This window comes from Haliotis rubra, unplaced genomic scaffold, assembly GCF_003918875.1.
Source record: "Haliotis rubra isolate DU_JTF1 unplaced genomic scaffold, ASM391887v1 Scf376, whole genome shotgun sequence".
Taxonomy (NCBI): Eukaryota; Metazoa; Mollusca; class Gastropoda; order Lepetellida; family Haliotidae; genus Haliotis; species Haliotis rubra.
The window spans coordinates 467,843-493,514 of record NW_025767053.1 but is presented as its reverse complement, the minus strand read 5'-3'; the positions used below and the strand labels follow the sequence as shown (position 1 = coordinate 493,514).

Below are 25,672 nucleotides of genomic sequence, written 5' to 3'. Positions count from 1 at the left end.
TGCAGGTGAACATGTACGCCATGATATGTAATCAGACAAATATATCCCCTTTTTCTGTAGGTTTGTAGAAATTTGGGGGTACTGGGGGTACTGGGTACTGGATCAGAATCCCGATAAGATCCCTTCTATACTGACGTGATTTGTGTATATTCCTACAGAATCCAACTGATAGCAAACACCGGAATTGGCTTCACACTTACAGTTCGTCCATGCAGTACTGAGGTCGCTCCAGACGTTTCCCAGCAACAACGGCGTCAATGACCCCTCGCAGTGTCATCGTGGAGTAGGGACTGGCTCCTACACAGAGATACATCAGTGAGTGACTGGATGTAAGGGTGGGGTGGGGTGGTGTGTGTGTGTGTGTGTGTGTGTGTGTGTGTGTGTGTGTGTGTGTGTGTGTGTGTGTGTGTGTGTGTGTGTGTGTGTGTGTGTGTGTGTGTGTGTGTGTTTCCAGATCCATATGGTCCGGGATGTTGGATTAAAACATTAGTTTGTTTGTCTTTATTTAACACCGCACTCAGCAATATTTCAGCTGTATTGCGACGGTGTGTTAATAATCGAATCTGGACCAGACAATCCGGTGAACGACAGCATTTACATCCATCTAAGCACCTGGGATGCCATGACGTGTCAACAAAGTCAGCGAGCCTGACGACCCGATCCCGTTAGTCGCCTCTTAAGACAAGCATCATGGGTTGCCGAAAAGCAATGCTAACCCGGATTTTCACCTGTGGATTAAAAGGTACACGTTATGACATTAACGAAGAACAGTTCTTTGTGTGGATCACCTATTATCAAACACCGAACTCAAATTTCTAAAATGATCAATATGTAATATCGAGCACTATGCAATCAAGGAATTATGAATGAAATATTTGACTACCTAGTGTAACGATCTCCCACAGTAAGACCCCGAAGGACCACACGTCCGCTTTGTGACTGTGGAACCCCTCCATCAAAGCTTCAGGGGGCATCCACCTGACTGGGAGCGGCCCCTTGGACGTCCTCTCGTACACGTCCACGCCCTCTACATCTCTCGCGAGACCAAAGTCCGAGATCTTGCACACACAGTTGTATCCGACCAAGACGTTCCTGGCAGCGACGTCACGATGTACGATCTGTAACCACGATGCATAACAAGCAAAAAATCAGTAACACTGTCGTCAAACTATGGTGTAGGGGGTGTTTTACGCCGCAGTCAGCCAAAGAAATCAATTCCGTTAAGTCTTCCCGAACCAGCGGTTAATATATTGGGTAATAGTTATGCAGATTCTCTGATTATGTATATTCTCTGATTAAACATATTTCTGTATTTCATATACACTCTGACACATACGCTGTTGGCTTCAAGGTGCTGCATTCCTCTGGCTGTCTGTAAAGCAAAGGACAGTAGATCTTTGGCCGTCAGCTCTCCATCATCTTTGGACACTTCCTCCAAAGCTAGGGGGGCTCTCATGTACACTGACTGGACTCTCCCATGTCTTGTCGTAGGCAGGTCGGCGTCTGCGCAGGTAGTTGCGCAGATCCCCGCCAGGGACATACTCCAAGATGAGAAGGAGAGGCTCTGTAACGCAAGACGTTTTACACGTGTACATAGCCATTAGCCCACTGTATGCACACACAAAGATAATTGCCTAGATCCATGCTTAAAACGTCAATTATTGATTGTTTACTCCAGTTTTACGCCGCTTTTAGCAATATTCCAGCAATATCACGGCGGGGGACACCAGAAATGGGCTTCACACAATGTACCCATGTGGGGATTCGAACCCGGGGTCTTAGGCGTGACGAGCGAGTGCCTTAACCACTAGGCTACCCCACCGCCCCTGTTTACTCCAGGTTCGATCACAGCTGTCATATGGATGGAATATTGCTAACTGCAGAACGATAAACAAACACACCTTCAGACCAATGTTGTACCTTATCAGAAGTCCACCATTGAGAAATCTGCCTCAAACTAATGAGCAACTACCCTGATACAGATCATTGAAAGATAACTCTTTCGTTCAAAGACAGGAGTCATCTTTATATCCCGGAACTGTCAAGTATGTAAATATCGAATTGCTATCAGACAAAACAAATGCTTCTTGGTCTCTCTGAAAAGCAGGGATGCATGTTTAACTGGCTACTGCACATTTCCTAATATGGGGTTGTAAGGTGCCTTGGTGTATTACCACGAGGAGACTCTTGGACAAAAGAACTGTCGTGACACTGTGAAGGATCATGCAGTGGATAGAGCGTCTTCCAAGTGAGCAGAAGGTCGGAGTGGGTCAACGGCCGCATCAGACCCATGTGGTCGAATGTATCGTAGACGTATCGGCAGTGGCGACTAGAATATTACACGGTGTATCTCATGTGGCAGCTGGTGTTGCTGCTTTCGAAGATCGTTATTCATACTATCAGCCACTGTGATGTCTGACCTAGGCCACCCACCTCATTGATGACATTCACTGTCTCGCATTCACAAACGTCACACGAACACCACACAAGGACGACCTACCTCCGTATGTGCAGGCGCCGTAGAAGCTGACGACGTTGATGTGTTTGGGGATTTTCCTGATGATCATCAGCTCATTGTACAGATCCTCTTTGTCCAGATCTGTGGCAGACTCTGGGAACAGCGAGGACAAACGAGTCAATGCCAGTACGTGGTTCGGTAGTTAGATAAAGAAACTCCAGTACAGAAACGTATCGACTTCCGACGTTATTCCCTATCTTCGGTATATTGTAACACGTAAATATTATTTCAACCAAAATTCAAACAATAAAAAATAAAAACATATTTCCAAGAGGCTTCGAAACACACATTTAGCCCGAAGAGAAAATATACATTTTTCACGTCTTGACACAAAGACTGGTTCCTGTCAGTGTTTTACTATTGTCATTAATGCAATCAGATGTGTCTATTTTCGTGTAGTACAGAACGTTGGAGGGAAGGAAAACTGATAATGTTATATATTTTGATATATTAACGTACAGATAGGCGCAATATACCTGGCATTCTTATAGCATCCTTTGAGTCCTCTTACTACTACTAATTCCTAACCAAGGCTCATACATTCATGACAGAGATAAAGCTACGTACGAAAAATATATCCAAACAATATCAGGCTTCATTGTGAACAGAAATCTGTTTCGTAGGTACAACGATCCATACAACTCAGATGTTTAGACGCAGGTATTAATCACCTCCCCGTGACGAAATGGCGAAATATCTTGTCACTACGTGACAAACACGCCTAAAACTGAATGGAAGATGGACGGGTTTTTGCGTTCATGCAGAGGGAGTTTTTATATATTTTTCACCTCATCCTAACATTTAAATATTAACAAAATAAAGCCATTACAGATAAACAAGATCTAACAACTTGTGGCTGTACTGACAGCGTGTATGGGATATCAAAACCATATATGACATTGTTGGTTTTACTTTCCATTTGGAGAACAGTATTAGTTTCCTTGATAGGGACATAAAAAGGCTACTGTTAATGCTTCGCTCGCTCGTACTGAGAATTTACAATTTGCGATGTTTACTGGCGAATGTTCACATAGACACGTATCATCTTTGATGCATTTTTTTTTAAACTGACCTTGACACATTTTGACTGCTACATCTTCCCAGGATCCTGTGCGGTTGATGCTAAGAGCTTCCGCCTTCATTACCCGGCCAAACTTGCCGACTCCAAGTGCGTGGAGAAATCTCAGGCGTTCCCGCGGGAACTCGTCACTGGGTCTCGTGATAATCTCATAGATGTTAGAAGTGGCATACTAGGGAGGAAGTTGACAGTATGTATTATAACGTCAGAATATAAGAAATAACACGATGGCTGATTCCATGTAAGACTCGTTGTAAAATGTGCTGCAGGCGTCTACCACGCCCGTCCAGCCGGCCACAAGTGCACATGCGTATCGTCATTCATAATTAATCCAAATACACATGAAGACGTCCACACCAGACATCCGAACGTTTTGTGCAATAAACTTATAATGTGTTCATTAGTGAAGATATTTAGTTTACATTTCATTGAGTCCCAAATATTTATGATTTCATTCGATACCGAAGACTAATGTATGCTTCTTATTAGGTTGTCCAATCGCGGCCACTTCTTGTCTCCTCGTTAAAGTAGACAGGAACTCGGTCAAAAACTGGTTGTGCCTACCTGAGCGTGGGAGTATACTGCGTTGGTAAGTGCGAATCTGTCCGACCTGACTTGTTTCTGTTTGAGCTGGAAACAAAAAGAAATGATGTTATGTTCACGTTTGTGTAATGAAAATTGTGACAGACGTTATAGAAAAGGGGGGGGGGGGATTCCCGATTTCTAATATCCAACATTCTGGAACTGTTTGAACCACACAAGCTATACCGTGACAAGCCAAATGGTGTCAGTACAAAGCATGTTAATAATTGGGCCAGGCGTATACATTGCTTTGTCTTTGTTTGTGGATGCTAAATCTCGTGGGGATGTGTAAAACAAGAATTGGTCTGCTTAGGGTAATGTGTCTGTGCTTGGTGTCCATGTCTAACTGCGGCATTGTATCTTTGTTTGCTACAGATAGTCGGCAAACAGACATGCGTCCTTTGGTTGCACGAGCAGCCGCACGCGCCTGCATGCACGTCACTATTTACATGCCTGTGAAGGTCCGGGTTACAATTGGTCTTCGGTAACCAAGGCTTGTAAGAGACGACTAACGGGGTCGGGCTCACTGACTTGGTTGGCATATGTCATCGTGTCCCAATTGCGTAGATCGATGCTCTTGCTGTTGATCACTGGATTGTCAGGTCCAGACTCGATTATTTACAGACCGCCGCCATATAGATGTAACATTGCTGAGTGTGGCGTTTAACAACAAACCAACCAACCACTATATATGCGCTAACATACTGAACAGGTCGTTAATGCTCATTTTACCTGAAAGGTCGTGAGGGAATTACAAATGCCGGGTACTGACCAGGTTGTTCCGTCTCTTCCAGCACATATACAGGATGCTGCCTATGGCCAAGATGACCACGAGCAAGCTGCTGGCGCCCACGGCCGCCCACACGTACGTCTCCACTGCCTGTGTCGGTGGCGCAGAGTCTGGAATACAAAGTACAGAATTCTATACACATTGTTCAGTTGTCCTTAACTACAACTAATGAGGTGGTTAATCTTTTGGACATGAAATCATTTTAGTAGCACGATGTTATGTCTTGATACGCTCATATTGTGACGTTACCATAGAAGGACGTACCACCATTGTCCTTTAGGCTTCGGTCTGGCGGCTGCACAAAACCCAGACTCTGATTGGGCCAGTTCGCCAACAGTGAATGAGAAGATATTTACCCAACTTTTAACATGCCTACCACACAGAGGCAGGGGCTCGAAGTGGAGAAGAGAACGCAGACCTAAAGCTAACCATTTTACGTCATCGTCCACATCGACTGTTCGGGACACACACCGGTGGGTGGGTCAGTGGTGTTTAACGCAGTCGGTAACTTGCGTCATAGCTATATTAGGACAGCTCTACACCTTCGTCTGGACAAACCATGGTCGATTGACACATACCGGCTGTGTGAGTCAATCTTATTTTAAACCGCAGTCAGCAATCTAACAGCTATATCCAGACAGCTCTGTTCCAATGTCCGGACACGTCAGGGCACTGTGGCCAATAGACAGCTGAGCCCGACCTCACGTTCACCGCTCTGGGCGCTCTATAACACCAACGTATGTGTTGGCCCTAATACTGGAGTCACCTTTACAGACGCCCTCCTTGTTCTCGGCATATCCCTGTGGACACACGCAGACGATGTTTTCCTCGTCACAGAGCTTGTCCTTGGGGCACAATCTGCCCCTGCACCAGTTGTACATGGCCCCTGCAACATCGGTAATACACACAAGGGTTGAGAGCTATATGTTCCCACTGGAAGGTGCTATATGTTCCCACTGATGTATGCATGCATTAGAGGAAGGTACTTAAGGCTCTCGCCGATGTATGAGTAAACTATATGGATGTGCAATGTTCTCCTCTAATGTATGCATGCATTAGAGGAAGGTACTTAGTGCTCTCGCGGATGTATGAGTAAACTACATCGATGTGCAATGTGCTCCTCCAATGTATGCATGAACTACAGGTAGGTCCCAGGTGTGCTTATCTATGTATGCATGAACTGCTGGAAGGTACTAAATGTTCTCACCAATGTATGCATGAAGTGCAGGAAGGTACTGCGTGCTCCCCGATGTATCCATGAAGTGCAGGAAGGTACTGTGTGCTCCCCGATGTATGCATGAACTACAGAAAAGTACTGTGTGCTCCCCGATGTATGCATGAACTACAGGAAGGTACTGCGTGCTCCCCGATGTATCCATGAAGTGCAGGAAGGTACTGTGTGCTCCCCGATGTATCCATGAAGTGCAGGAAGGTACTGTGTGCTCCCCGATGTATCCATGAACTACAGGAAGGTACTGCGTGCTCCCCGATGTATGCATGAACTACAGGAAGGTACTGCGTGCTCCCCGATGTATACATGAACTACAGACAGGGGCTAGGCACTCCCACCGCTGTGAACTACAGGAAGGTACTAGATATTCACACCCGCGAATGCATGAACTGCAGGAAGGTACGAGGCGTTCTTATCTATACATACATGAACTGCAGGAAGGTACTAGATATTGTGCAATGTGCTCCTCCAATGTATGCATGAACTACAGGTAGGTCCCAGGTGTGCTTATCTATGTATGCATGAACTGCAGGAAGGCACTAAATGTTCTCACCAATGTATGCATGAAGTGCAGGAAGGTACTGCGTGCTCCCCGATGTATCCATGAAGTGCAGGAAGGTACTGTGTGCTCCCCGATGTATGCATGAACTACAGAAAAGTACTGTGTGCTCCCCGATGTATGCATGAACTACAGAAAAGTACTGTGTGCTCCCCGATGTATGCATGAACTACAGGAAGGTACTAGATATTCACACCCACGTATGCATGAACTGCAGGAAGGTACGAGGTGTTCTTATCTATACATACATGAACTGCAGGAAGGTACTAGATATTCACTCCCACGTATGCATGAAGTGCCGGAAGGTACGAGGTGTTCTTATCTATACATACATGAACTGCAGGAAGGTACTAGATATTCACACCCACGTATGCATGAACTGCAGGAAGGTACGAGGTGTTCTTATCTATACATGCATGAACTACAGGAAGGTACTAGATATTCACACCCACGTATGCATGAACTACAAGTACATAATGGTGATCCCCTGTGTATGCATGGATTACAGTCAGGGGCTAGGTAATCTCACCGCTGTGAACTACATGAAGGTAGCAGATGTTCTTACCGATGAGGTGGATACTGTAGCCATTGGTGCCGTACATGTTGGTCACCTGACACATGTAGATTCCAAAGTCTTCTGTTGTTGTCACTTCCACCACATGTTTCATTTCCATAGTGACGTCTCGCGATGTCCAATTGCTGTAAAATAGGCATCATACTGAGTATATATTTCACTTGTGCCATCATCACCTAATAGTCCATCTTCTTGTACATAATGAAAGTAACTGTTTTTAACTGCCATGCATCTGATGGGAAATCAATTTGCCTTAAGTTTCTTTGATAATGAGCGACGTATCAAGGAAAAATACATATTTTATTCAAAACGGCAACGTGCTACGTGTATTATCGTATTTAGAATTAATTATACGGAAAACACATTTTACCCGTGTTGAAACGTGGAGTTTAGTTTTGGCAAGGAAAGATAACTCTTCCTGAAAAATCTGGTCAATCTTCCAGTTCAGGCATACAATATAAAAGCCGAACAAAAACCAAAGGTCAGTGAAATCTCTCAATCTCTCCAAAATGACTTGAATTATTTATTTTTTAATAATTTTAATTTTATGATTGACTTCATGAAACGGAGAAAGTTCTATATATAAATGAGGATACCCACGCGGCAAACTTCTGGAACTTGACCGTGTTCCTGTTGAACAGCCACTGCAGTTGTGTGGGGGGCGGGTTGGACGACACGTTACACTGCAACTCCACCGTCTCCCCCAACTGCGCCAGCACAGACCTCATGCTGGACTGGATCATCGGCGACCCTAGAACACAGACATGGCGATATATACTACTCACACTCTGCTAAGGATCACAATGATTCACAACACTACTTAAACGCAGATTTATAATTTGAAATTGTATCCATTTAAAACTGGATAAATAATAATATGGTAACCCCTCTTTAGGCAAACAGCCACTTTAATCTAACATTATGCACTTGATACATGAGTAACCATAAAAATGGTTTTCATGGCACCAATCAACCATTTTGCAAATCATGGAACAATTCATTCACAAGCACACAGCACCTGTCAATAGCAGGTATGGGATCCACAAGAAACAATGACAAACTGAAACCTAGGATCCATGCTTAAAATAAGCTTAGATATAATTTAAACCAAATTTGACCCCCACATCATAGTTTTCTGTTGAATCCATGATTTGACCCTCAGCAAAGTGTGAATAGTATATAGAACAATAAATCCAGATCTTGTGCGATCTTGATTACGTCAAATACTCATAATGTAGTTCTTTTCTTCATTTTTGTTGTCGCTAAACACCTCAATTAGTAATATTCCAGCTGCGTAAGAGTGGCTTGTGGATAAACCCGTATGGTCTAGGCGATGGGTTGATGGATTTTTGGTGAGTCAGTGAGTGAGATGATATTAAACAAGATCTTGTCAACAATATGTTTATTATCTATATGACAAGCTTTGTGTAGGTGGTCTGTAAATTATGAAAGAACGAGCAAGGTAACCAGTGATTAATATGACGAACAACGCCTTTTTTAAACTTACAAAAGTGAATTATGGATCCAAGTGAATGAATATAAACAATGCATTTTAGCATAGTAAGGACCGAGACAACCAAACTCCCAATCCCTAACCCTGATTTCACCCTACTCTAGTCCACAGGCATGAATACTGAATAATGTCGCAGTATTGTTGGACCTGAATGCAAAGGCTCTATAGACACGTACCAATAACGTTGATGGTGTTGCTATCGGCGTACACCTCCCCGAGTTCGGACGCTGCACACTCAATGACGCCAATAAATTTGTAGTTGACGCCTCGGATCGTCACCGTCGACATCCACGTGGTCACATTGCTGGTCATGCTTTTCTCTGTTGCCAAGGTTACGCTTCTGGTAGCAGGCATTTCCAGCAAATCTTTCTTCGCCCAACCATGGTGCCACATGAACTAATGGAACATACGCAACATTAATGTTTGTTTGTTTGTTTGTTTAACGCCGCAGTTAGCGATGTTTACGTTATGACGGCGGACTGTTATAATGGATCTGAACCAGACACTCGTGTGTTTTACATCATAAGCAAGAATCCACGCATTATGCGATTGTATGTATTAACTAAGTCCCCAAAGCCAAAACAGCGGGCATATCACTTCATAAGTACTGAAGTCGGAGAAAGCCCGCACAGACAATTATTGGCTGCCGTTATTGGTCCGTGTTATCCTTACAACAGGCTGGCTCCAGAAGTTGGTGGCAGGCAATCATTGACTATAGTTTCAGTTTTCCCAAAAAGTATTGAGAAAATCTTCGTTTCCAAAGATAAAGTAGGTGTTACGTTATGTAGTAAGGTACTCAATATGGTAGGCAACCCTTGTAGGATAATTAAGAATGAACCTTACTACATGAAGAGTTATCTCCCCTGGTGTAGCAGACGGCTTCCTTTGTTAACATGGCAGAATGGACAGCAGAAGAAAAAAGAAAGCTAATTCTGGGTGTTTTTTGAAAGGGTATGTGACTAATGAAAAAGAGATATCTGGTAGACATGACCTTCCTCTGTCTACAGTATACAGAATTTTGAAGATTATTCAGTCAGGATTTGGGACTGGGCACATGACAGGGGCAGGGAGGCCAAGGACGTTCAGTTCTACGGATCACCGGCAACTTGGTCAGATTGTGAGTAGGAGAAAATTGAAAAGCGTTGCGGATATCAGAAATGATATGATTAATAGAGGAAGTCCTCTGGTATGTAATGAAAACCTGAGACAAGAATTACAAAGTCTTAACTGGGTGACAAAGCGCTGAATTCCCTCACCATTGATGAAACATGCACAATAAGAAAGACGTTTAAACTGGTGCAGGGCTCACCAAAATCAAGATTGGGATAATTTACATTTCTGATGAAAGTTCTGTCTGTGTTTTTCGGAACTATGAACATTTGGACAAAAGATACCGTGAAACGGTTTCACCTATCTACCAACGCCCAAAACATAGCCCGAAATTTCACATGTGGGGTGAGATACCATCACATGGAGTGACGCCGTTGTACATTTTCACTGGAAATTTGACAAAGGAACGATATGTTGGCATCCTAAATGGTCACCTCCTTCCAACGGTCCGAACACTGTATAAAGATAATACGGGCTACACAAAACACTGGTTGTCGGACGAAAATGTTCAAGTTTTAGGCTGGCCCAGCTACAACACAGATCTGAACCCTATTGAGAATGTGTGGGGACTAATGAAGGACAGAATAAACCAAAAAGGACTTAGAAATATTGAGAATAGGATAAAAGAAGTGGTCGAATAATGGGATATACACTGTCCCACAATGTCCTCCAAACTTTGATCGGTAGTGCACCTAGGCGCATTCAGTCGTGTATTGCAGGGCAAGAAGGTCTCACAAAGTACTGGAAAGACATTTAGAATGTAAGAGAATCGTATCTCAACATATTCATTTAGGTAAAACGTCTTTAGTATATATACATGTAGTAGAAATTTGCCGAAACAACTTTCTCAATAATTTCTGGGAATACTGTATCGGTCCATATTGTCATGTACTTACCATGGGCTGGCTCCTGAAGTTGGTGGCCCTACAGATGAACACTGCAGTGGAGCCGTGGGGGAACGTGGTGGAGTTGGGGGTTACGACCTCCAGGAAGGGGTCCGCTGCAACACACACCACGTCCACATTCTACATTATGATAGTATGTATCAATACTGACGCATTGGAAATATTGTACATGTATTTTCTTCCCGGTTCCGATTCCCCACAGTAGTACAATGTGTGAAGCCTAATTTTGGTGTCTCCCGCCGTAATATTGCTGGAATCTAGTAAAACCATACTCACTCACTTTATTGCACATGATATTCCCTTCTGTGTACGTTCTTTCGTCGTGTTGTATCAACAAAATCGCATCACAATTTCCATCAATCACCCACCCGATGACGTTATTTCCCATTATGATTTATGAAAGGACTTAGGGGTCAGAACTGGTTCAGATTGTCACTGATCCTGACGTCTTATCCGGGATAGCCACAAGACCACGGAGACGGTAGCTCAGCCTGTCAGCTTACCATGGAACTCGAACTCCACATTGTCATCTCCCACGTCGTTGCTGAGAACGACGCTGTACACCCCCTTGTCGTCACGAGAGAAGTTGGTGATGTGTAGGATTACCAACCCCCTCGCATCACTCTGCTGCGACTCCTTGATGTACACCCTTAGACAGACAAACCATACATGAGGAATAGAACTGGGGGTGTCTGCGCCAGGATCTGCTGGACCCACATTTGCACTGATTATCAGCCTTTTAAATCTCCATAGAAAGTGTTTGACAAAGAATGCTTTATATTGACACTCAATGTTTGACAGGAAATTGTTTGCATCAGTATTTTTGTGCTTGTCAGATTGTTTGAGAGATATTGTTTGATCGTGAATTCTTGTCAGAGACATTTGACGGGGCATGTTAAACATTCTGTTGCAGATACAGAATGTTCAGAAGAGAAATGTAGATAAAAATGCTTGATAGTATGCTTGACAGAGAATGACGGATAAGGAATATTGGACAGAAAGTGTTTGTCAGAGAATATTCAACAAAGAATATTGGTATAAATGGAAAGAAGAGAATGTTGGACAGAAATATTTTGACAAACAATTGTTTCACAGAGCTTTTTTAACAGCGAATGTTCTACAGAAACTTCTCCAAAAAGAATGTACAGAAAGTGTATGACAGAATGGTTGACAGATTATTCAACATCACATGAAGTTTCGACAGTGTCGGTACCTGACCTGGATGTGTTGGTGTCGAGTACGTCTCCCGATGGACCATACCACGTGACGCTGTCGAGGGGGGGTCGGGCGATGTACTCCACTTTGATCAGTTCATGGTATCCCACAATGCCATTTTTCTCCGTGACCATTGAAGATATATTTGGCCCACCTGGAACAGCCAGCACACAACTTCAGTCTTGTAGTCCAGATCACCGAGAGTAGAAGCACAATTGCTGATGCGGCCATCAGCAATGTTGATTCACTCACTCGTACCCCCGGGATTTGAGTCCTTAAGGCGTACTAGAAACCCAGGTCCTTGGTGGGAATTAGGCTAGCTATTCTCGAAACGTTCGTAGCTCTACAAACTTCTAAAGCCCATTCTTAACACACTGGCTACGATCAAAGTTAAGACTTCTTAGAGCTGAGACCGTTTTGAGAATGCGGACCCACATGGTATATCTATAAGTGTCACCACAACGCTGGTGTGTTTCCCCAATGAGGTTACATTGAAACAGCTAAGTACTGCCTGTCTTTGGGATCACTTGTCTAATATAAGGTGGCGGTGGGGTAGCCTAATGGTTAAAGCGTTGGCTCGTCACGCCGAAGACCTGGGTTCGAATCCCCACATGGGTACAATGTGTGAAGCCCATTTCTGGTGTCCCCGGCCGTGATGTTGCTGGAATATTGCTAAAAGCGGCGTAAAACCAAACTCAGTCAGTCAGTTGCGTTATATGTGCGAAGTACTGTTCAAAACAGCGCACATCCTACTTTATAACTGTTTTTTCAGTGATATTTAAAAATAATCTCCACCACTTATTCCTCGAGGTCCAATATGATCTGCTTCGGTGTATAGTCGAGACTGGCCATCTGAGGCGTTATTCACCCTCTCTGACTATAATTGTGGGGTGTGGGTGAGGTCGGACGTGATGGGAAGGGGACACACACGGAGTAGTGTCCGGACAACATGATTTAACCCACCTTCCACGTTCATCTCGTAGATGCCGCTCAAGTTGTATTTGCCTCTGAAGAAACCGCAAACGTAGTCACCATCATCTTTGTAGGTCAGAGAATGTATCGTGAGGAAAGAGTACTAAAACCGAAAAGAATCATCAATTAGTTGACTGTATCTAATCTACCTAGGTACTACACGAATGATGTTCAAGAACACCCGGTGTTTTCCATGTGACTATAGTTACTCTGTTTTGTCTGATGGATCCTGCAACACACGGCCTTGATGGGCCTTACTTTTTTTTAGCAGTATATGTAGTTTACTGGTAGTGGTGGTTTTGATTAATTTCTCATCTCATTTAAGTACTGGTATTGACAAATTCCTTTTTGTCAAATACACACACACACGCACACACACACACATACATATATATATATATATATATATATTTGACAAAAAAGAATTTTATCTATAATACAAGATTATAGTGCCATCTCGAAATTTGCAGCCATTCCGTTGAAATTGTATAATCATGATTATCTTTATAAATATTAAGAAATGAACATTAGAATTTAACAACATATGAAGTCACATTACTGAACGAATGTGACGTTATTTTAAACCCTTGTATGTTTTGCTTTAAATGACAACTGACATTGACAGATCCAAGGGGATGAGTCCACATTGAAGTTAATAGTTTGCATTGGCGGAACCAAGGGGGCATTCAGGGGGTTCGACCTCCTACCCCCTTTTTAAAAAAATTGACATGATTGACATGCCGCCACTGTCTGCGTTATATTCAGAGTAAGTCTATGAAAGTGGAGCATATGTCACCTGTTTTCCTGGGGAACTAGAGCCTGACCGCTTGCTGTATTTGGTGACACCGGGAGTGATCTGAGTTGTGCTGTCTGAGCCTGTCCCAGGCGGGAATATGGGCTCCAGATTCCCCCTGCCCCGTTCCGATTTCCTCATCCAGAATACCTAGAATTACACACGCATGTCACACACGATCATGGCTGGGGAACTTTTCTTATCGTATGACCTGTTTGTACACTCGCCCACATGGCGATCCGGGGCTGCTCGGTAGCCTAGTGGACAAAGTATTCGCTTCCGGGTTCGATTCCCAACATGGACACAATGCGTAAAGGTCCTAATGATATCGCCTGTCGTGATATTACGAGAGCAGTGCTAAAACGGCGTAAAACAATATCATTCACCCATGATGATCCAGAATCAATTATTTACTAGCCTAAGTGTTGTAACTTAATTATTGCTTAATCAATAACAAACATGCATAGTGTAGATATTGTGTGACCATGATTCGACACGTATTGGCAGTGCAGACATGTTTTTGTCCGACTTGACGGATATGGATTGAAGATTATGTCGTTTAATAAGCCAGTTGCAGGTAGAAGCTATACCTAAGCAAGCATACATTTCACTTCAGCAAGTACACGGTTCACCTCATCAAGAATACGTTTCACCTCAGCAAGTATACGTTTCACTTAAGCACGCATTCATTTCACCTCAGCAAGTATACATTTCACTTCAGCAAGTACACATTTCACCTCAGCAAGTATACATTTCACCTCAACAAGTATACATTGTACCTCAGCAAGTACACTTTTCACCTCAGCAAGTACACGGTTCACTTCAGGAAGTATACGTTTCACCTCAGCAAGTATACGGTTCACCTCAGCAAGTATACATTTCACCTCAACAAGTATACATTGCACCTCAGCAAGTACACTTTTCACCTCAGCAAGTACACGGTTCACTTCAAAAAGTAAACGTTTCGACTCAGCAAGTATACATTTCACCTCAGCAAGCATACATTTCACCTCAGCAAGCATACATTTCACCTCAGCAAGTACACATTTAACCTCAGCAAGTACACGTTTCACTTCAGCAAGAATACGTTTCACCTCAGCAAGCATACATTTCACCTCAGCAAGTACACTTGTCACCTCAGCAAGTATACGTTTCTCTTCAGCAAGTACACATTTCACCTCAGCAAGTACACATTTAACCTCAGCAAGTACACGTTTCACTTCAGCAAGAATACGTTTCACCTCAGCAAGCATACATTTCACCTCAGCAAGTACACGTGTCACCTCAGCAAGTATACGTTTCTCTTCAGCAAGTACACATTTCACTTCAGCAAGTATACATTTCACCTCAGCAAGTATACATTTCACCTCGGCAAGTACACGTTTCACCTCAGCAAGTATACATTTCACCTCAGCAAGTATACATTTCACCTCAGCAACTATACATTTCACCTCAGCAAGTACACGGTTCACCTCAGCAAGTATACATTTCACCTCAGGAAGTACACGTTTCACCTCAGCAAGTATACATTTCACCTCAGGATGTATACATTTCACCTCAGCAAGTATACATTTCACCTCGGCAAGTGCACGTTTCACCTCAACAAGTATACGTTTCACATCAGCAAGTACACGTTTCACCTCAGCAAGCATACACTTCACCTTAGCAAGTATACATTTCACCTCAGCAAGTACACGGTTCACCTCAGCAAGTATACATTTCACCTCAGCAAGTATACATTTCACCTCAGCAAGCATACATTTCACCTCAGGATGTATACATTTCACCTCAGCAAGTATACATTTCACCTCCGCAAGTGCACGTTTCACTTCAGCAAGTATACATTTCACCTCAGCAAGCATACATTTCACCTCAGGAAGTACACGTTTCACCTCAGCAAGCATACATGTCACCTCAGCTAGCATACATTTCACCCCAGGAAGTATACAATTCGCCTCAGCAAGTATGCATTTCACCTCGGCAAGTACACGTTTCACCTCAGCAAGTGTACATTTCCCCTCAGGGAGTACACGTTTCACCTCAGCAAGCATACAGTTCACCTCAGCAAGCATACATTTCACCTCAGCAAGTACACGTTTCACCTCAGCAAGTACACGTTTCACCTCAGCAAGTACACATTTCACCTCAGCAAGCATACATTTCACCTCAGCTAGCATACATTTCACCTCAGGGAGTACACGTTTCACCTCAGCAAGCATATATTTCACCTCCGCAAGTACACGTTTCACCTCAGCAAGTATACATTTCACCTTAACAGGTGTCCGTCTCACCTCAACATACTCGAAAAGACCGTGGTCTATAAAACACTTGAGCACGAAGTCCTGTCCAGCAGTCGGTGTCTGTACTGAGCCATACGGGGCGATGGTCACGCTGGCGTCCGAGGGGAATCCTGCTGAACCAACGCTGACAACGCTGAACAGACACACTGAAAGAGATTCGAACTTTGTGATAAAGGACACCATAGAGCAATATCCTAAAACTGGAAGACCTAAAGTAACACGTGACCTCACAAGTTCCTATTCACCCACCACTTGGTGCTTTAACAAGCAAGTAGTTGAAGGGCCTGAGAGTAAAGATCACGTGATATAAGCTTCGCATGGGCATAATGAAACGATCGCTGGTACGCTTGATAGGTTGTAAAAACATGCAGTATGGAGCCAGTATATATAACGTAATCGTGCACTGTCCAACGTTCGAGACAAAAAAAACAACAACGATTCATACATCGGCAACCGTCTTGTCTCGAACTCGAATTTAAATTGTGACATTTGTAAAATTCATGTGAAGCTGGGTTCGAACTGTTGTCACTCCAATACACATGCAAAATATCAGTTTCTGTATGAAGTTACATAGTCATCGGCTGTGCCACTCTTGCTAAGAAACAAATGGGGACCATTTCCCAGTGGTGTCATCCATGATCACCACCTCACATTACTTGTGGATCCGTGAAGCTCCGGGTTAGAACTGGTCTTCAGCAACCGATGCTCGCATCACCAGTGACGCACCGGGCTAGAACTGATCTTCACCAACCCATGCTTGCATCCCCAGTGACGCACCGGGCTAGAACTGATCTTCACCAACCCATGCTTGCATCCCCAGTGACGCACCGGGCTAGAACTGGTCTTCAGCAACCCATGCTTGCATCCCCAGTGACGCACCGGGCTAGAACTGGTCTTCAGCAACCCATGCTCGCATCACCAGTGACGTACCGGGCTAGAACTGATCTTCAGCAACCCATGCTTGCATCCCCAGTGACGTACCGGGCTAGAACTGATCTTCAGCAACCCATGCTTGCATCCCCATTGACGCACCGGGCTAGAACTGATCTTCAGCAACCCATGCTTGCATCCCCATTGACGCACCGGGCTAGAACTGGTCTTCAGCAACCCATGCTTGCATCCCCATTGACGCACCGGGCTAGAACTGGTCTTCAGCAACCCATGCTTGCATCCCCAGTGACGTACCGGGCTAGAACTGATCTTCAGCAACCCATGCTTGCATCCCCAGTGACGCACCGGGCTAGAACTGATCTTCAGCAACCCATGCTTGCATCCCCAGTGACGCACCGGGCTAGAACTGATCTTCAGCAACCCATGCTTGCATCCCCAGTGACGCACCGGGCTAGAACTGGTCTTCAGCAACCCATGCTCGCATCCCCATTGACGCACCGGGCTAGAACTGATCTTCAGCAACCCATGCTTGCATCCCCATTGACGCACCGGGCTAGAACTGGTCTTCAGCAACCCATGCTTGCATCCCCAGTGACGTACCGGGCTAGAACTGATCTTCAGCAACCCATGCTTGCATCCCCAGTGACGCACCGGGCTAGAACTGATCTTCAGCAACCCATGCTTGCATCCCCAGTGACGCACCGGGCTAGAACTGATCTTCAGCAACCCATGCTTGCATCCCCAGTGACGCACCGGGCTAGAACTGGTCTTCAGCAACCCATGCTTTGTTGGCGACTAACAGGATCTGGTGGTCAGACACGCTGACCTGGTTGTCACATGCCATCGTATCTCAATTGCGTAGATTGATGCTCATGCTGTTGATCATTGGATTGCCTGGTTCAGGCTCGATCATTTACAGACCGCCGTCATATAGCTGGAAATATTGCTGAATGCGGCGTTAAACAACAAACAAACAAAACGCATTACTTGTCTTAGCATTGTCTTACTACAAGGACACGACACCGAAGCAAGAGTGTGGATGTAGGTTCTAAAAATCCTAAATGTTCCATCCCAAGATCCCTTCTAGACTGTCACCCAGTTTCTAAACTATCAAAAAAGGAGAAAAAGGCAGTTATTAAATCGCAAAAAAAATATCATTTGAAGCAGCACAGAAACTCGCTTCATTTCCTTCTACAGTTTAGTCACTTTGCTAGCTAATATAGACTTGCATGGGCTGTATTGATTACACGGGTTTCGGGTGACAGAACACAGTAACGTCCACAAAACGTAGATTTTGTATTCAAATCCCGCTCCCCTGGCTGACAGTGAACAGTCTTTGTAAATAGAATACCTTCAACCTAACCGAATGTTGACAGAAGGCCTTGCCCACAATCCTCAAAATCCCCAAGTATCTAATGTTGATCTATACAGGTAATTGTACATTCGTACTGTGCGTGTAGGCGAGCGTCGATACATGTATGTGTATTTCTGTAATACAACACGTGACGTAAGCGGAATCATTTGCCCGTGCTCGCTCCTGTTTTCTTTTTTCATTTTTCTGCTAAATCTACCCGTCTCTACCAGTCCAGACCTCAGTGCGAGCTTGTATGTGGACATTGTAATATTGATAAAGTGTTAACTATTTACCCACTCGCGACAGGTACCTTGCTGCTAATGGACTGCGGTAATTACAGTTGGACAGACACGGAGATTTGTTATCAGTCACTATTATCACACATTCATGTATATCACGTATCTCGGATTTAAGACTCTGTGACAATTGATATTTTATCACAACCGTTTATTAATTATTGGTTTTAAAGACCCTCGTCATGAGAGGTTTGTATGGGTACATACAGGTGATATTTCTGCTGGTGGTGTCGTGGCCCCGAGCAACGTCATCATAATTGATGTTTCATTGGAAATACGTGAAGTTTTCTCTTTAAGGAACATCTGTTTTTAGTGTACTGTCAATTTAATCACCACATTTGCCTTTTACGACAATGGAAATGTTTCGGCCGATACCCTAGACGTGTTTTCTCCGGTGTTGGCGTCTATTTTATATTGACGTAAAATGTTTTGAAACGCGCTCCCAAACCGTGACCGTATCGTCACACGTTTCCTCCGTACACCTAACATTGCCCGAGCTGACGTGGACGTAGTTATTAGGGACATGTTCGTGTTGATTGTGGTTATGTACTAAATGAACACTATATTATTTACATGAACTCCATATCTATCAGCGTCACATTTTTCATGTGATATTTGTAAAAAACGCGACAAAGCATTTCAATAATCATAAAACATATTTCCACCAAGCTCACTGTTCGATCCCGACAAAATCGCAAGAATGACCAAGACCGAATATTTACCTGACCAGAACATAACACTCAGATGAGAGGTTATGCAAATTTCGTTACAAATGATTCAAATCATTCTTATAATTATATTTAGTTCCTACAACAGTTTGTGATACATTTTCTAATGACAACATCTTTTTGTTGTATGTATGATGATGAAGGAGTATAAAGTGAGTGTGTGAGTTTAGTTTTACGCCGCACTCAGCAATATTCCAGCTATATGGCGGCGGTCTGTAAATAATCAAGTCTGGACCAGACATTCCAGTGATCAACAGCATGAGCATCGATCTGCGCAATTGGGAACCGATGACATGTGTCAACCAAGTCAGCGAGCCAGACCACCCGATCCCATTAGTCGCCTTTTACGACAAGCATAGTCGCCTTTTATGACAAGAATGGGTTGCTGGAGACCAATTCTACCCCAGATCTTCACAGGTCAAGGAGTATAAAGCCCATGTCATGTTTCGATGATGTCAATTCCTACACATTCGTGTAAACAGACACCTAGAATTGTTTCATGTTTTATGAATAGTTGTGCTAGAAATACGAGCAAATAGTTGCAGAAAAGTATACACAATCTGGAAACCGAATTTGTTTTCAAGAAGTACTGCCTCGTCGGACTAACACAAGGTCATATACAACTTTAGTTGAAGAAAGCATCCACCAGTCAAATATTGAAACTAACAGTCGCACAACATATTCCATTTTATCAGAATGGAGATTGTCATTGCAAATAGTAGAGATTGTGTTTGGAAGCAATCGTAGAAAAAAATAATACATTTGTGTCAAGTCGTAGGTGATGAAGGCAGCAATTGTTAGATGCAAACTAACATTCATATACAAGAACTCTGCCGGGCAAAATAATTTATACAAAAATGTCGGATTTACCAACAGAATACACGGGTTATCAATTTGTTACAACCTTCGGAATTGCTGTAAAATGAATATTCTAAATACAAGTTTGTGTCGACCAAATAAGCATGGTATAACCATTTGATATTTGTTTGAAATTTAGTTTTTCCGCCACCCAACATGATTGTATACTTTCTTTGGTCCATCAGTTTCTGTGAAGATGTAAGTGTAAGACAACAGTTCAAAGATGGTTATTGTTTTGTTTTGTTTTCAAATCGATTGTGTATCATGTTGTCATTTCTTGTGTCGTGTACGATCACTATTTGATGGTTACTCATAAACACATGCTAAGGATATCGTTGAATTCAGCTGATATGTGTCTTAACTGGCTTTTTTGCACCTACCCACCATATTTCTGGTAGTGCAATAGTGTCACAGATCATGTTGAAACCTTTATTATGAATACCTATCAAGACGTTTACGGTGGCTGAAATGTGCTTACCGAATGTTTTGTTTGCTTGGGGGGTTGTATTTTGGGTTGTTGGTTTTTTGTTTTGTTTTTTGTTTTGTTTGTTTTTTTGGGGTGTTAGTTTTGTTTTGTTTTGCTTGGTTTTGATTGTGTTGTTATGCCTACAGTGAGATCAAGAGGCAACAGCGCAAGACTGAGATTTTGCTTTCTTAACTTCAAGGCACGTATGGGACAGTATCATAACCATTTCTGTTTCATTTACCTCAATCCAAGTTTTTGCTCTACACATTGCGTGTTAATTTACTCTGTGTCAGGTGACGGAGTTAATGAGGTGCACAAGTAGGTCAGCGGAACATGTAGGAAGTGTTCAGTCCCCACCCCCGGGGCAGGTGTCAGGAGGCAGCTGCCGTCACCCCCAAGCAGTCTCACATCCGCTGTGTGGGAAACATTCACCTACACTCCATATGACGTAATCACGTGGTCATGGATACATGCTTTCATAAGTTCATGTGAGGACTAGCGAGTGTATTCTGTGATCGGGATAGAAATATATTAACATCACTAGGCAGATCATGCAAGACGACTTCGTGCTTTATACCCAGTGACACCATTCATATGCATTTGCTTCATACTGACGTCGTTTTACGCCGCAGCACTCAAGCCTTGACTCGAGGCCATTACAAGGGGGTAAGCGCAGTAGATGGAACAGTGAAACAAATGCACGTGCTGTACGTGATGAGCATTAACTTAGACCAGCCCTACTTGTTCTCGGTGTTTCATCTAATGTGCATACCCCCTTGTAATACAAACCAATAATATCGATTTGAAACTATGATCGTTTGTTAAACAACTTTTATCCTCAGTTGAATAACATTATGAGATTTGAATGTTCAATTGGCAAGGTAAAATTATGAGGATTCGCAATCTTAATTTCGCTTCAAGCGATTTACTTTTTTGTTTAGAGTGAAATTCATCGGTACGTTTTCACTGCAAACAGACTATAATATCTTTGAAGACGAGTTCCTGCCCGTGATTATTTACAACAGATGCATGGTCCTCTGTATATCATATACGGTCTAGTATCAATAAATCGTAATGCTCTACTGTCGACTATAAGTAGAAATTCGATTGTCAATCTCTCTTAACTCTTATTCAAAGTGAACAAAAAACGAGCCTGTATATTATCACTGCGACCGTGGCCCAATTATTACGCGTACTTCCAGATATGGTGAAATAGTAGCTGAACACACTGTAGATCTCAACACAAACAGCATCTTGTCGTGATCAGGTGATCAGTGAGTGAGTGAGTGAGTTTTGTTTTACACCACACTCAGTAATGTTATAGCTATATGGCGGCTGTCTGTAAATAATCGAGACTGGACCAGACAATCCAGTGATCAACGGCATGAACATCGATCTGCGCAATTGGGAACCTATGACATGTGTCAACCGAGTCAGCGAGTCTGACCATCCGATCCCGTTAGTCGCCTCTTACAAACAAGCATGGGTTACTGAAGATCAATTCTAACCCGGACCTTCACGGGTTTATCAGGTGATCAGACTTAGTAGAGACGCTGACTGCACGCCATTACACTCATTATATCAACCACTGGTTTGTCTGGAACAACGTAGGACGTAAAACAAGAGTCAAACCAAATATAGAGACGTTCATACTGTTCTGTCGCGATACAGCACAGCTAGACAATTTTCGCTATCTGAATAATGGTTTGGTGATTTCAGATGACACTTGAAACTAAAGTGATATACTACAAATCTGAAGGGTTTTAAAGTTCAGGTCAAACGTGCTTATGCATACACCTCCTAATATATCAAGTGATTTTTGCCGTGACGCTCATATTGGTGGCGAATTAAACAAATAAGCTATGTTTCCTCGGCGGCGATGTATTTGATACGGGCGTCATGGGTGATGTTACACGCATTGTATCAAAGAGTATTTCACAACAGGTCATGTGGACAGGATGGTTTAAGGCACTCGTGCGTCGCATTTTCACGATGTTCGGTAATGACTTTGTAGAACCTTTTCCAATACCACGTGGACGTAACAGGGTATGTTGTTTCCGCGTTGACAGAAAATACAATACCATTTATTGACTGTTGAGCATAGGATTAATTGGTGATAATAATAAATAGTTGCCACAAAACAAATGTGTCCTTAGCATATGAAAATAACAGTCACTTCCATGTACCTCATCTAATAAAATATTATATGTACCTGACAAGTAAAGCAGAAATGTCGATTTGTAGTTTTCTTCAATGATATCATACAATTCAGTATTCCTAAAATTATTAAGTGAATTAATAATGAGAATATTTTAGACCACGTCCAAAGCCAGGTAATATAAAAAGCATGTGTTAAGGTATCTACATTTTTACAAAAGTCACACAAATTACCGTTGCTACATGTACCTTACTGATGAATGAATGAATAAATGTATTACCTGTTCAGAGGACGCTTAAAAAAACAAAATGATATCAAGGTTTTTCAAGGTGCCTATTTCTTTTGCCCTACAAGCTACATTGCAAATATTTTACCTGTACAGATTGTACAGGTACGATGTAGGCCGGGTCTACTCAAATACAGGTACTTCAGAGCATGACCGACATGTAATAATTCACATTCTAACACCATGTTCACCTCCTCACGTTACTTCCTGAAACGTTCACGTCACATGATTCATGCACGAGATAAAGCCTTCTTCATTGATATGTTAGTCCTTGTAATTGCGAAAATATAATTTTCACGTTTTAGTATTTGTTTCGTTGCATCTTTAATAAACGTATTTAAAAGATTTTTCTATTCAGATTCATCTTCTTCGTACTTAGAGTACACCATGTTGTTGCAAAAGAATAATAGCTGACAATTTACTCAGTTCATTGTTGGTTATACATGTATATATAGGCGATGACTCAGGGACATGGGACTGTTACCACCACCAGCAAGGTGAATACAGGGGTGGTAACAACGGGATGCGGGGCTGGGAGGGGGTGCAGGAAGGGGACAGGTATATAGCTGTACTGCAGTCTTGTTGTTTATTAGTCCCGTTGGCCATAAATATTAAAGATGTGACTGAGTGGATGTGATGTCCCAATGTATGGTTAGCAGGTAGCAGCATGTCCCACGTTGTTAGTGCTCCTGAGTGGTGTCACATTACTACCCACACTGAATGTACACACCATGCCAGCACACACACATATATATCTGTTCTATACGTTGAGTTAACCTATTTGAGAATGAATTGGGTCAAATGTTGTATGGATATGTATATCCCTTGGGTAAAAAAAAATGGTTGTGTAAAGATTGGGTTGTCCTTCTATGTCATTCACAAGAAGTAAATATTATTGATTACCCTCTTCCAACCTTGGACACCTTCTCCCTTATGTTGTATGTGTGTATGTAACCAGTGTGGAACATTAACTTTATGAATCCATGACAACACAGAAATACATTTAATTCCGTTAAAAGCATAAATCTTCCGTACCAAGTTCATATCACGCCTTAGATTCCAGTCTCTCAGGCGCTGGCGATTAAAGGAATAGTACACGTACAACTATAGTGAAATGTTACATTATCTGGAAATATATATTTCAATTGATATATTTAATGACTTGAACTGTTATAACAAATCAGAGCTGACTCACCTAACGCAAGTACAATCCTTCCTGCCATCGCTCTGCGCTCTACCCCCGGGCACAGTCACGTGACTATCAGTTTTGTCGAGTCAGGGCCCCACCCTGCACAGCGGCCGACATATATCCGTGTTAGCCAGACCCTCAGGTTTCCCAGCGTGGAGCGTCAGGCGGAGTGACGGGGCACGAAGGAAGGTCGTGTACCCGCACACTGTCAACATGGAGGGGTGTAATGTAAGCGCCGGGCTCCCCGTGGAAGTAAGCCGAACATTTAAACTCAAGTGTTCATGGTACGCGGACTGTATACACACACACTCCTTGGCCTATTTCAGAAGGTCTGAGCCATTGTATTGAGCCAAAAAGGACAACAAACTAAATGATATGGCTACAACGCATTTGGTAGATCGACCCTTCAGTACACTGTTTAGGCTCCACTGTAGATGGAAGAAGAAGCGTGTATTGACGAATACAAATAAACCACGATCTGTGGTTTTTAATAAATATACCACTCCACTTTTGAAAGATAAAAACATTCTTTTCAATCTATGTTATAATACTTAACATATCTTGAATGAATTTTTGTGTCAAGAAAAGTTAAAAATATCCCCATCAAAAGATGTGACGTATAATTCAGCCACTAAGGGTTGCCAGTTCTAACAAACAAACGACCCTCTCACCACAAGAGAAGCGATATTGTTGAGGCTGCACGTAGATCTCTATGTGCAGGGTAGACACCAGAAATGGAAGCAAAATGGCATCACAAGAATTAATTATTAACATAAAAATGATACATAACTAGATATTAAAGGTTTGAAATGATATACAGCTTAATGTCTCACCTGTGTGTTAGCATTACCATCCACGGACTGCATGGACCTTCAACTGATCTGCACGGAAGGCATGGAGTCGGTCAGTGAGTAATGTTATGACGACATCAGGCATGGATGACTAAATTATTACATCGACCTCGTGGTTCACAATTCTGATACAGATAAAACAATATTCACACAAACTCAGGCTTATTCAGACCTCAGCTATAACGATGTGAGCGGACAACTGTACTGTCGTCAGTATGTGTTTACCGCCAACAAACTGTATTAGTCATGTACAACGATTGTGGGGACATCCTTTCAGCAAACACGTCCTACAGCTCACAATGTAAATACGCCATATGTTCTGCTATAGTTACCGGAGCCAATCTACCAACGGGATCAGTATCAAGTGTCATACAGTGACTGTATTCCCAGTATAGTGGGCTTCACGGGAACAATGTCACATTCCCAACAGAGCAGACACAGCATTAGCAGTGTCA

The 25,672-nt window shown here is 42.9% G+C and overlaps 1 protein-coding gene across 2 annotated transcripts; it reads right to left on the bottom strand.

The window, feature by feature from the left end:
- Positions 1-985: 985 nt before the first annotated feature.
- Positions 986-25,462, bottom strand: LOC124286110 (fibroblast growth factor receptor 3-like). 2 transcript variants are annotated; one of them, XM_046722449.1, is made up of 18 exons: positions 25,200-25,462; positions 24,373-24,571; positions 16,132-16,286; positions 13,844-13,990; positions 13,039-13,150; positions 12,079-12,229; positions 11,364-11,509; positions 10,852-10,955; positions 9,022-9,241; positions 7,933-8,083; positions 7,324-7,457; positions 5,735-5,854; positions 4,951-5,078; positions 4,161-4,226; positions 3,591-3,768; positions 2,501-2,611; positions 1,337-1,564; positions 986-1,118 (listed from the first exon to the last, which is right to left on the bottom strand). In XM_046722449.1, exons 2-17 carry the CDS (start codon positions 24,398-24,400, stop codon positions 1,416-1,418), a joined length of 2,100 nt encoding a protein of 699 aa, XP_046578405.1. In that variant the 5' UTR covers positions 24,401-24,571; positions 25,200-25,462; the 3' UTR covers positions 986-1,118; positions 1,337-1,415. The 2 variants fall into 2 exon arrangements, with proteins under 2 accessions (XP_046578405.1, XP_046578406.1); XM_046722450.1 differs by lacking the exon at positions 25,200-25,462 and having other exon boundaries at positions 24,373-24,737.
- Between the last annotated feature and the right edge of the window lie 210 nt (positions 25,463-25,672).